Consider the following 13,434-nt stretch of genomic DNA (forward strand, 5'->3'; position numbering starts at 1 on the left):
TTGCATTCCTCCTCTGTATTAACTACACCCCCCCCCCCCCAATTTGGTGTCATCCGCAAATTTTGAAAGTAGACTTCCAATTGTCGAGTCCAATTCATTTATAAATGGTGAACAGCAGTGGTTCCAGCACCGATCCTTGTGGAACACCACTCCCACCTTTTGCCAATCTGAGTAACTACCTTAATCCCCTACTCCCTGTTTTCTGTTTTGTAGCCAGCTTGCTATCTATTCTGTTACTTGTCCCCTGACTCCACCTGTTCTGGCCTTGGTAAAGCTAACTTGGTTTACACAGTTAGATACATAGGACAGTATGTAAACAGATTCTATTTTGTTGTACAAGGCCCTTGAGAAAACAAAGCACAGCATTTTATACCCCTTTTCTTACCAGACTTTTCTTATCAGACCCAGCAGAGAGAATTAACTGTGCGTCAGATGAAGGCGACTGAAAAGGAAATGAGCCATCGATTAAAACTGCAGAAGGACCAGTATGAATCAACCATCCAGCGGCACCTGGTGTTCATTGATCAGGTAAAAATCCATGCGAAGATCTCAATATCTAGATTTTACAATCAGTCTTACCCAAAAATGGGCTTAAATTGAGCAAGCCACAAATCGGCCTGGAGAACCGTAACGCCGCTCATCTACCCATTTAGCAACCCATGCTGTTTTCTGCTGGTACTTTACCCTTTGCCAGTGGCGCGTGCCACATTAATCGTCTACATATCTTTAAGTCCCAATGGTATTTTCACTTCATGTAATTTCTTGGAGCTCCTGCCACGATATTGTTGTTTCAATATTCCCATATATAATGCGTGGCTGTGGTTGCTGAGGGCTGTGTTGCTGATAGAAGTGCTTATAAAGAGCCTTGCTGAAGACTGCAAGTTGAGTTTAAATGCTGTCAGTTAATGTATTTTTCTCTTGCTTTCACCTAGGCGTTCTGGTACCTTCTTGATAGTTGTTGGGCCAGTGACCTTTTTGTCGCAAACACATTATACCGGAATGGATTTTTCCCACGGAAATCTCCCTTTACCTTTTGTTTTTTGGAAGAAGGGAGGATCACTGGAGAGATGCAAGGCAGCTCAGGCTGCAGCAGATCAGCACCCGCTGGTACACGCACACCCATAATTACAGACCAAGGTGCATGTACTTAACCATGCCTGAGGAGCAAGCGTCAATTACGAAAGGTGCCTGTGAATGAGTACTGATCTGCGGCCAAATTCATCCATAGGCACTCAACTGTGAACCCCACAACAGCCTTTAACTTCTATGACTTTGGATCCTTCCAAAGTTCCTCTAGCAGTATCCCCCTAATTAACCAGTCCACAGTACATAGCAGTCTAAAACAAGTGATGGATGCCTTGTTTGCTCGAGCAAACAATTTAATCTCCTTCACAATGGACAATAGGCAGCCGCTTTGAAGGGCTGTGCACTTTTACTGACTGGCGGGATTCCCAAAGGTCCAGGCAGCTACAGATTGCACAATTTGGCCATGTGTGCTCCATTGTAAAATGCCCCTACCTATTTTAATCAGAGAGGATTCTATTCTATGAATGTTTAACTTGCTTGCAGCCATCAGCACCGTATGCAAGTTAATGCTCATTTCCCAGGCAGCTGTCGTGAAGCCTTCATTTTAAGGCAGTTCATGGGCCAAGCAATAATTGAGCCACAAAGGCAAATCTCCAGGAGGCTACTGGGTGATCAATACTGTTCTGAGCCATGGAGTAAAGCTCCCATTACAGCCAACACTACCTGAACAGATGAATTGATCTTTTGTCGTATTGCGGTTTGTGGGATCTTGCTGTGCACAATTTGAGTGCCACGTTTGCCTACAAAAAAACAGTGACTACACCTCAGAGGTACTACATTGGCTCTTTGGGATGTCTTTAGAATGTGAAAGGAATTCTATAAATCCAAGTTTGTTTGTTTGTTTCTTTTCCTTTCTCTTGTTCATGATATCCTGGAACACCAGTTGAGTATCCTAGGAACAGGAGTAGGCCATTCAGCCCCTCAAGTCTGTTAAGCCATTCACCCACCCACCCGCCTTGGCACTAGTGTCACTGAATACCCTTGGCTAGCAGAAATTTATGCCTCTCAGAATTAAAATTATTAATTGAGTTAGCATCTACTGCTTTTTGTGGGAGAGAGTTCCACACTTCTACCACCCTTTGCATGACAAAGTGTTTCCTAACTTCTCTCCTGAATGGCCTGGCTCTGATTTTAAGGTTATGTCTCCTTGATCATACCGACCAGCGGAAAACATTTCTATCTATCTACCCTATCGATTCCTTTCAAAATCCTAAAAACCTCAATCAAATCATCTCTTAACCATCTATATTCCAGGGAATACACGCCTGGTTTATGTAATCTCGCCTCATAATCTAACCTTTGGAGTCCTGGTAACAGTCTGGTGAATCCGTGCTGCACTCCTTCCAAGCCCATTATTTCCTTTCTACGGTGCGGTGCTCAGAACTGTACACAGTACTCCAGATGTGGTCTAACCAGGGCTTTGATAGCTGTAGCAAAACTTCCTCCCCTTTTTGTATTCTAGCCCTCTTGTTATAAAGGCTGACATTCCATTAGCCTTTTTGATTAATTTTTGTACCTGACTACTATATTTTAGTGATCTGTGTACATGGACCTCTAAATCTCTTTGGACCTCCACTGTTCCTAGATTTTCACCATTTAAAAAATACTCTGATCTATCCTTTATTGGTCCAAAATGGATGACCTCACACTTACCTGCATTGAACTCCACCTGCCACAGTTTTGCCCACTCACTTAATCTATCAATGTCTCTTTTGTACTTTTATGGTCATTATTTTTTCTAATACTGTTTTCTTCCTTGCATTGACTTTTTAGTGAGGTCCAGTCCTTGATTCATTATTAGTTTCACTGGAATATCAGATACATTATCCTCTTCCTCTACTGTGAAGACTGACACAGTAATTATTCAACAAGTCTGCCATTTCCTTATTTTCATTTGCAATATTACCCACATCTGTTTTTAAAGGGCCCATATTACCCTTGACTATCCTTTTTCTTCTAATATAATTATAAAAACTTTTCTTTTGTGTTAATCTTGATATCCCTTGCATAATCTTTTTTGCAGCTCTTTCTATCTTTTTTGTCTTCCTTTGCTGTTATTTATATCTATCCCAATCCCCTGGATTTACACTATTCTTTGCACTTTTGTATGCACTTTCCTTTCGTTTTATATTATCTCTCGCCTCTTTTGTCAACCATGGAGGTTTTATTTGGTAGATCGAGCACTTGCCCCTTCGGGATATAGGGGGAGAAATTGAGTTGCGCCCCCTTTGGGCTACTTTTAGCGCCCCGGAAAAATTAACGCCCTTGCGGCCGACATTGAGTGGTAGCGCCCCAAGAGGGAAGCGGGGTGCTACTGGAAGGGAATATCGTGGCGCTACGTGCCGCGGTATTGCAGACCTTCCTCCCCTTAAAGGGGAGGGGCCTTGCGCATCACGACCCGGGGGCCAGCGGGGATCGGAGTGCCGGCAAAAGAGCCCGGCACTCGAGAAGTGCCGGGTTCATGGAGCACAGCCGGCAATCCATGGGGGGGCGGGTCAGGAGGGTGGGGACATGAGCGGAGGCAGGTGGTGGCAGGCGGCCAGCACCAAAAATGGCCACCTGGCACCTCCTTTAAATAGCGCCGCCCCGGCCGCAGGTAGGCCCCCCTGACCCCGTCGGACATAGCATCCGGCATTAAATCAGGGGGGCGCTACCGAAGATCGCGAGCAGGGTGCTGCGCACGGCAATGACGTCATCACAGCGCCGCGGGACGTTATCGGTTACCGCTGCCGCTAACCTCCCGCTGAAATACGCGGGAGGCGTCGGCGACGCTGCGCCCGGGCGCTAGTTGCTTTACACCCCATTAGCACCTTAAGAGGGCACTAACGGGAAACGCAAAGCAACCGAATTTTTCCCCCATAGACTGATGCTGTATTAAGCTAAATTCTTCTTTGAACACCTCCCACTGTTCATCTGTAGTTTTACCTGATAACAGCTTTGATCAGTTTGCTGTCGTCAGTCTCTGTCTCATCCCTTTAAAGTTAGCCGTACCAAAATCTAGAATCTTAATAACTGTTTTAAGTTTCTCCTTTTCAAACCTAACATTGAATTCATTCACTGTTAGACAAATGTTCCCTTGCTGTTAGATTATTAACTAAGTCCACTTCATTACTCATTACTAAATCTAGTATGGTCTGCCCTCTTGTTGGTTCTAGAACATATTGCTCTGGAAAACGATCTTGAATGCGCTCAAGAAATGAGCTGTCTACGTCTACCAGAGTAATCTCAACCACGTTGAAGAATGGTTTAATCTGCGGGCATTCTGCACTGCAGCCTGGCTGCTTTCAGGATTGTGAAAGTGTACTGCATGTTACACAACTTCGCCCTATATAGAGGCATCAGTGAGGAGATCACCAGGCAGAGCTTGGAGAAGCTGCAGAACAGAACCCGATGCTGCCGGCAAGAGCCATCTGGGAAGCCCTCAACTAGGAGACCTCCTTTTAACTTTGAAATATAACCACTGCATTAGTAGTCCTGTTCATGTCTTCCCCTGCCCTCCACAAATATGCCTTCATATTCCAAGTGATCTTTCTGTTTCTGCCACCTGATTAAACTATACTTGCAAAATTTTGCAGGAAAGCTCTCTGCACACACAACTTAAAGTGCAACCAGTTTTTAAAAAATCTTCAAGCACGTCAACATATGTGAATGCCTAGAGCTCCCCTTGGTGTCTGTGAGTGGCATGTAGGCTTTTAAACTTAGTCTAATCCTTCTCAGTCTTTTGTCCGAATGACATGTGGTACTTCAGCTCCATTTGCCCACCTTTATTCCATACCCCTTTATATTCTTACCTACCAAAAATTGGAGCAGTGTGAAACAAGTTTGCTGACTCCACATGTTTTTCTGAGATCACCATTATTTGCATAACCTTGGGAAGTTCCTATCCTGGACAGTGCTTGTGATTGGACACTTGCCCATTGCTGCTGGAAAGCGGCGTGCTGCTTTGGGAAGGTCTGCAGCAGCTTAAAGGGACAAGGACCGTCAGTTGCCACGTAGCACCATCCTTTTTGGAACCTCGCATATGAATAGTTCAGTAGGGAAACAGAATGCCCCATTTCTCCAAAAGAGCCACAGAAATGCTGATGGAAGAAGTGAGGCACAGGATGGAGTTTCCGTAGTAAGGAAATGCCTTAGAATTTCTAGACAAGCTGCCCATTAAAATGAACAGGCGGGTGAAACCAGCATGAGTGCTATCGCCCAGGGGTCCTCAACCTTTCTGCTTCTGAGGCCGCCGCCCCCCACCCCCCATGTTATAAAAATTCCCCGAACCCGCTGTAACACAACACAAGTTTTTAATTTCTGTATAAAAATTTGTTATACAAATAAACATATATTTATTATAATTTTTGTTTTACTTACAAACTTGACTGCTATCCTCCAGTCTTTCCCCACCCTCTGACTGACCAGAGACATCTCACACAATTATCCTTCCAATTTGCAAGTTCTTTGTACCTTAAACAAGTATTTTTTAAGAATGTATAAATATGGTACTGGACACGATTCTAATTCCCAGTGGTACAGCAGACAGTAACTGGGTTGCAACTTTCCCATTCTTGTAAATTCGCTCATGGAATTACAAAATCATAATATACATGTACAATATTTGCATTAATGATTTAGTTTAATACAATTCAGTTGCACAACAATTGTAACAAGCCCTGTCTTGATCAGTAGTTTTTTCCACTCAAAAGACACATGCATACACTGACTTCAAAGACATAGAAACACTTTTTTCCCCCAAGTTTTGAGCTCTCGTGCAATGGATGTAACCATCCAGCACAGGCCTAGCCCTTACCAGCTGCTGCTTTACAAACAACATAAAAAAATCAAAGTTTTACAAACCAAGACAAGATTTGTTAAGTGCAGCTGCTTTACTGATGATGCACCACCAAGGGGATGGTTTGAAATTAAGAAATGAGTTTTTAATATGTAATAGATGCATATTAAATTAAATTACCAGATTCCAGTCTATAATATTAAAAAGCTCTGGGTGCAGAATGGGGTTTTATCCCACAAATGCTAAGAGTGTTCTGACTTACCCAGTGTTCCCCCCAAGATTTCTCCAGCTTCTGGATCTAGTTCTCCAGAAACAACATCGCGATCACAAATGCCACAACCACTAGAAGCTGCAATTTGGGCGGCATGATAATTCTTAAAAGCCCCATGAAATTATCAAGACATAACGCAAGTGAAAAAAAATAAAGAAAATCGAAGAGCAGAGAAGGTGGGCTGGGGGAGGGGGAGGAAGTGAAAACACCTGCACGGGATGGAACTAAGGAGAAATCAGAAGCCCAAAGAAAACATGGACACACAGAGAATTTTGCCAATTGATTTGAGGCATATAAACATGTCACTGGGGAAACAAGAGAATGAAGCTTTAAGTGGCGGCCGCTCTCTACAGGGCCTTGGTGAGACCACACCTTGAGTATTGTGTGCAGTTTTGGTCGCCTTATCTGAGGAAGGATGTTCTTGCCATGGAAGGAGTTCAGCGAAGATTCACCAGGCTGATACCTGGGATGGCAGGAATGACGTATGAGGAGAGATTGGGTCGATTGGGCTTGTACTCGCTGGAGTTTAGAAGAATGAGAGGGGATCTCATTGAAACTTATAAAATTCTGACAGGACTGGACAGACTAGATGCAGGAAGGATGTTCCCGATGGTCGGGGAGTCCAGAACCAGGGGTCACAGTCTAAGGATAAGGGGTAAGCCATTTAGGACAGAGATGAGGAGGAATTTCTTCACCCAGAGAGTGGTGAACCTGTGGAATTCTCTACCACAGAAGGCAGTTGAGGCCAATACATTAAATATATTCAAGAAGGAGTTAGATATATTTCTTAAGGCTAAAGGGATCAAGGAGTATGGGGAGAAAGCAGAGACCGGGTACTGAATTTGGATAATCAGCCATGATCGCATTGAATGGCGGAGCAGGCTCAAGGGGCCGAATGGCCGACTCCTGCTCCTATCTTCTATGTTTCTCTCTCTCTCGCACTGATTCTCAGTGCTATTCGCCAGGCAAAGACTCAGCGTCTTAGCTCCTTGCCCCACCCCCCTCCCTCCCTCTGGGGTCTCCCTCCGCGCGCTGCACCCAAACACCAACCGCCGCATCTGCCTCGCGGACGGACCGGCTTGCTATTTTTCTCTCTCCACACTTCAACCAAAACCTGTGCAAACACCGAGAGACCCCGGCTCTGATTGGGTGGCATTCCTTGATTGGCAAGGCATCTCAGCCATCGCTTGTCCCAAGTCCGATTCCGATTGGTCTATTATCACGTCAATTTTTTTTCCCTACACCTTTTTGGCGGGCCCCTTGAAACCTTCTCACGGACCCCCGGTTGAGAACCCCTGCGATAATCAACATATGTGAATCTGGAGATGATCTAGGAAGAAATTTAATGACTTTATCAGGCAAGGCCAAAGTAACAGAAAACATGTACATTCAATTAATTCAATGTACTAAACACCTATGACGTTTACAATAACCTCTCCCTCACATTGTCTTAAATTACTTTCAATGTTTGCCATAACTGCTCTTTAAGTACAGGGTACACTTAATGGCAACTTACTTTCTCTGAAAGTGTTCTATGAATCATGTTCTTGCATTCATTCAGGCCAAAGTAATCAGCCGAGCCTGATGCATATCACCATTCTCACTTAGAGGTTGTATGCTGGCGCCTGCGTATCACTTTATATCCAGATAACTGCTATCTCTCACTTCTACATTGCCCCCTTAAGAGAGAGCAGTAACACACCTTAGGTGAACCTTAAACCTTTGTGATAAGCGTTGCTTACCCTGGAGACATGGACAATAGAGGGAACGGGAGATGGATAAGGTGTACGACTGGCCCCAGTTCATGGTTTGTGCTAACCCCTTTCCCTTGTTCTTCTCCTCCTGTTCTCTCTTTCACTCGCTGGTGACAAACCATATACGTAAATATTTTATCATGTCACTCCATCTACTGGAAGCGATTCATGAAGGCTTCTCCTAAGGACACTATTGTAATGTCGCGTCCTGTTCTCTAAGTGTGCCTGACGTTGCAGTTGGGAAGGTCAAAATGTTTAACTCTTCAGCTGATGGGCATGAGTACCTGCACCTCACAGGATCTGCTTTCGAAAGGAAATGCTTCCTTAACATCATGCATTGATGCAATTATTGGGGGCCATGCAGGCAGTGTGTTGTAGATGCTAGCTCACATGGAGGAATCCACTATCCATATGTACATATCTTTGCATGACTGTTCCGCCACACTGAGATCCACCATGGGAAATGTGGCAACTTCAGGGATTTCTGGATCAAAGCACCACCTCTCCCCCGCACTTGAGGTCTGAAAGCCAGTCAGTGATTCATCCATGTATGCTCAGACTGCGGTTGCAGAAAAAAAGTAGCCTTTTTGGTTGCCAGGACTGGGATCAGCTGGACAAAACCATTAGGCAGGGCTTCATTGACATCATTAGTTCTGCTATCACACTAATCAGTGGCTACATTGAGACAGTGCCTAAAAGCTGCAGCATGGCTGGAATGGGAATGGATAATGGTATTTTCTCAGGGCAGCAAGACATTCAGTGCCCCTTTTTCCCCCCCCCCCCCCCCCCCAACCCCAGCGGCTGCATACCAGAAAGCGCATAGAGCGAGGTCACCCATGCAGTTGCACAAGTGGCAAAACTTTCAGTTGGTCCATCTGTGAACAAAAAGCTTTATTGTGCTAACACAGCAGTTGCTTGCTCCTGTTTGCCTAACTCCCCTGCACCATACCAAATGTGCATGCCAGGAAGCTCATTGATTAAAGAACGTGGGCTCTATTTTAATCTCTGCCTATCCTTGATCTGATAACTCGCTGATAAGTTCGCATATTGTATTTTTATCCACTAAATTAAAATGGGACTACGGTTCTTATGAAAACCAACACTACAATTTGAGATGCAATTGTAAAAGGACAATGAATTATTGCAAGGACTGAGACGCTGGTCGGTAATTCACAATCTTTAGGACATGTTGTAAATTAAAATAGGCTAGTGAAGGGTCAGTTGCCATTCTAGCCCCAGTTCTTCATTTCTCAACTTTTCCCAAGTTGTGAAAAATGAAACCATTCTGATGTGTTGGGCGGAGGAAAATTCATGAAGCAAAAAATACATTTTTGATAAATTTTCTTCCAGGACTAAAACTAAAATGTGGATACAAAAGAATAAACTAAAATTAGAACTTTGAGTACTATAAATAGAATGTTAAAAATTCAAGGTTGACAGCTCAGACTAAAATGAACATTTATTTCTGGGCCCAAACAACATCACGTATGCAAATAATTTCAGTGGGTGATGTTACATTGTATTCTGCCCTGTTGCTATGTCTGGTCCAGAGGTTTCCACATTGCTGGCCTGCATAACCACCTTCAGCTAGTCAGCAGCAACAGATTTCCTCAACTCGTGTTCCCCAATGTTAGATTTCTATTTTTTTTTTTACTTACTCGTACATTATTTTGTCTTGCTATATACTAAAAGAAAAAGATTTTCTGCAATGTTGGCACTGTTTTCCTTTGGGAGATTACAGTGGCCTAGAATTTGTGGTCCAGGTGATGGCGAACTGGCAGCGTTTGCCGTCGTTTGACTGTATCTTCAGGATTTGTCGCATGCGGAGATCCTGAAGTTGTAGTCTGTCATTCACTGCTCCGACACAGGCTACGCTGTGCACCCCCGCCAGCCACAGAGCCGGCAATCCGTATAATCACTCCGATCATGGAAACTGATCCGCAGTGATTACGCTGCTAAATTCCCCACTAAAAGTTAGACCCTTTTTGATTAGGTGTAACTGGGGTTTTAACAGTGTATTGACTGCTAAACAAATGTTATGGGCCTGAAAAACAAACTAATTTTAATTTTGTGCAGTGTGAAATTTATCCATTTTAATAATTAAAAAATTTAAGAAATTTTGAAAAAGATGATTTTTTTTAAAGTTTGTTCATTTTTATTTTGGGTTTGCCTTTTCCCCCCTGTGAGAGCCCCAATCTTTGTTTTGCGCTAACATTTTAAGAAATTACTCACTTCCTTCTTCGCTGTCTGAGAATTCTGTGTTTTGATTGGCTGTTTCGACAGCCTGTTGACGTCACAGCAGCTCGCACGAGGGGATCCCCACGATACTCGGTTGATTTGAATTGAACATCGGAAAACCCGAACTTCTCGACACCGAGATTGCGAGATCTCTGTGTGAAGCTTACTAAGGGGCGAGAGGCGAACGCCTTTGCTTTGCTGCTGACCGCAAATTCTGGGCCAATGTGTTTTGGACGTTAAGACATGGATGTGTGTTGGTGTTTGCATGGATCCTCAAATAAACAGTGAAAACCATTGGTTTAGTCGATTCGGTATGATTTCTCCTAGTTTTTTGAAGGGAGGTTTTTGAGCTTCATGTAATTAGCAGAAATAAATACAATTGAAATCAAGCACATACCTTTCAAATGAAATACTATGAAGTTTTAACTACCACAAGGACTGCAGCGGTTCAAGAAGGCAGCTCACCACCACTTTCTCAAGGACACTTGAGAATGGGCAATAAATGCTGGCCTTGCCAACGATGCCCACATCCCGTGAATGAAAGAAGGAAAAAATAGGTACTTCCGTACTGTGAATATTATAAAGCAAAAATACTAAAGCTGTTATTTTTGAAGTATATCAGAAATGTGTAGTAGGAATCAAATAAGCATTTTATAAATTCTACATGTTTTACTTACTGGTTCAAAGAAATAATCTTAATGGGTTTGTCCCCGAACAAAACAATAGAAGTGGGAGCACACTTTTGTTCACTGGTGAATACTTGCAAATCTTTCTTATGGATGTTACTGGGGAGTTAGTTTGAGTAATGAAGATATCGAACAATGAAACCTTGTCCATATAATTAAAGTTTCAGCTCATCTGCTGCTGAAACCCTCATCCATACCTTTGTTAACAGTAGCTAAGCGAGGAGACCTTCGTCTAATCAATTTGATTGGATGAATCCAGATCCCAAGGGTGAAAGTAACAGCGAACTTAACCAACTTTGCCACTGGGTTCTTCTCCCGCCCCCACATATTCTCTGCATATATTATCTCTCTCTTAAATTGAAATTGTACTGGGGAGTGGGGGGGGGGGTGGAGAAAGGAGTTCCCCAATGGTTCAGCCAGTTTAGTCACAATTAAAATTTCTCATTCAGTTCCCAATCTGGTAAATTAACTGTTCTTGGGGGAAGGGTAGGAAAGAGAAGCATCACTACAGTTGGCCTTGGTGCTCTTGGTTAAGGAGGACAAAATCAGCTCACTTCCCATCATTATCCAGTTACCCTTGCTGGAAGTGTTAATGTGTGGACATTGGGTCAGGAAGGGATGAGGTTTAGCTAGAGATCCTGAGATTTCTGAGTCAATCGGCACAAGTCTTGGGCACCTTTCAGCAGCCATTTACTGATGTTGGTTGTGGGATAAATATCTGCCAGGACACCAGGAAAACTCCCCTGCTCCTCTTTGAATAGTGCCGTGGGACTTTTAACGTCCACCAGAGAGAGCAGACGGTGCCTTGGTTTAACGTCTCGTCGAAGATCAGCACCCACGACAGTGCAGCACTCCCTCAGTGTTACACTGAAATGCCAACTTAGATTTCATGCTCAAGTCTCTAAGAGTGGGGCTTGAACCCACAACCTTCTGACTCAGGCGCGAGCGCTACCATTGAGCCAAGGCTGGCACCTTGTTTGATTGGTCAACCAAAGAGCCCATGCACAGACATGATGAGCGAAATGGCCTCTGTGTGTGCTGTGCACTTATAATGGTTCTGTGGGTCTATATCTTCAGGAAGGAAAGGAGGAGAAATTTGGCATAGAAAATGAAGAAGAAATTAAAACCTGACAGTTAAAAATAACTTATTTTATTTGAACTTTGTTAGCTTATTCATTCTTAGCTTCATCATTGTTAGTTCAGTTATAGTCAAAAGCGTAAATATTTTTTTAATTTTTCAGGTATTGTGACTGTTGTAATGCTTTTCATTCTACAAATTGTCAGGTCATATATTGGGTTGTGGTGAGGGCTAAGTTTAAACATATTTGTTGCTTAATGTTTTGTCATGATGCTAGAAAATTTTCTGAGCTTTTCTGTATTTGTTCCTGACAGCTGATTGATGACAAGAAGGGGTTAAATGAAAAGTGTGAGTTGATGGTAAATGAACTGAAGCAGGTGGACCAGAAATACACCAAGAAAATCCAGCAGATGCAAGATCAGCATGAACTGGTGAGAGATTCAAACTGTAACTACATCGAATTTACAGCAGAGAAAGAGGCCATTTGGCCCAACAGGTGTTTATGCTCCACAAGAGCCTTCTCTCACCTTCTCAGCATATCCTGCTATTCCTTTCTCCCTCATGTACTTGGCTAGCTTCCCCTTTAATGCATCTATGCTATTCACCTCAACCACTCCCATGTGGCAGTGAGTTCAACATTCTCCCCACTCTCTGAGTAACGAGTTTCTCCTGAATTCCTTATTGGATTTATTAGTGACTATCTTATATTTCTGGCCACTGGTTTTGGACTCCCACACAAGTGGAAACATCTTCTCTACGTCTACACTATCGAACCTCGTCAGAATTTTAAAGACCTCTATCATGTCACCGTTAGGTCTTCTCTTTTCTAGAGAAAAGAGCACCGGCCTGTTCAATCTTTCCTAATTAGTTGTACCCTCTCAGTTCTGGTATCATCCTTTTAAATCTTTTTTGCACTTTCTCCAATGCTTCTATATCCATTTTATAATATGGAGTCCAGAACTGTGCACAGTACTCCAAGTATGGTCGAACCAAGATTTTATATAAGTTTAATATAACATCTCTGCTTTTGAATTGTATTCCTTTAGAAACAAACCCCGGTGCTTTGTTTGCACTTTTTAATGGCTTTATTAACCTGCGTTGCTACTTTTAGTAATTTGTGAATCTGTATTATAGAGTCAGAGAGTCATACAGCACAGAAAGAGGCTCTTCGGCCCATCGTGTCCGTGCCAGCCATCAAGTCCTGTCTATTCTAATCCCATTTTCCAGCACTTGGTCCGTAGCCTTGTATGCTATGGTGTTTCAAGTGCTCGTCTAAATGCTTCTTGAATGTTGTGAGGGTTCCTGCCTCGACCACCCTTTCAGGCAGTGAGTTCCAGATTCCAACCACCCTCTGGGTGAAAAAGTTTTTCCTCAAATCCCCTCTAAACCTCCTGCCCCTTACCTTGAAACTATGCCCCCTGGTTATTGACCCCTCTACTAAGGGGAAAAGTTCCTTTCTATCTACGCCTCATAATTTTGTACACCTCAATAAGGTCCCCCCTCAGCCTTCTCTGCTCTAAGGAAAACAACTCCAGCCTGTCCAG

At 43.3% G+C, this 13,434-nt stretch overlaps 1 protein-coding gene across 5 annotated transcripts in view; it reads left to right on the plus strand.

Moving 5' to 3' along the window:
- cep131 (centrosomal protein 131) overlaps positions 1–13,434 on the plus strand; it is a 94,856-nt gene that overhangs the window by 51,958 nt on the left and 29,464 nt on the right. For all 5 annotated transcript variants that reach the window (XM_085963834.1, XM_085963836.1, XM_085963835.1 and 2 more), the window contains 2 exons: positions 403–528; positions 12,205–12,321. In XM_085963834.1, the coding sequence (XP_085819960.1) occupies positions 403–528; positions 12,205–12,321 (243 nt within the window). The remainder of the gene's footprint in view (positions 1–402; positions 529–12,204; positions 12,322–13,434) is intronic.

This window comes from Somniosus microcephalus, chromosome 21 (genome assembly GCF_052327205.1).
Source record: "Somniosus microcephalus isolate GS21.2 chromosome 21, FLI_Smic_1.0, whole genome shotgun sequence".
NCBI lineage: Eukaryota > Metazoa > Chordata > Chondrichthyes > Squaliformes > Somniosidae > Somniosus > Somniosus microcephalus.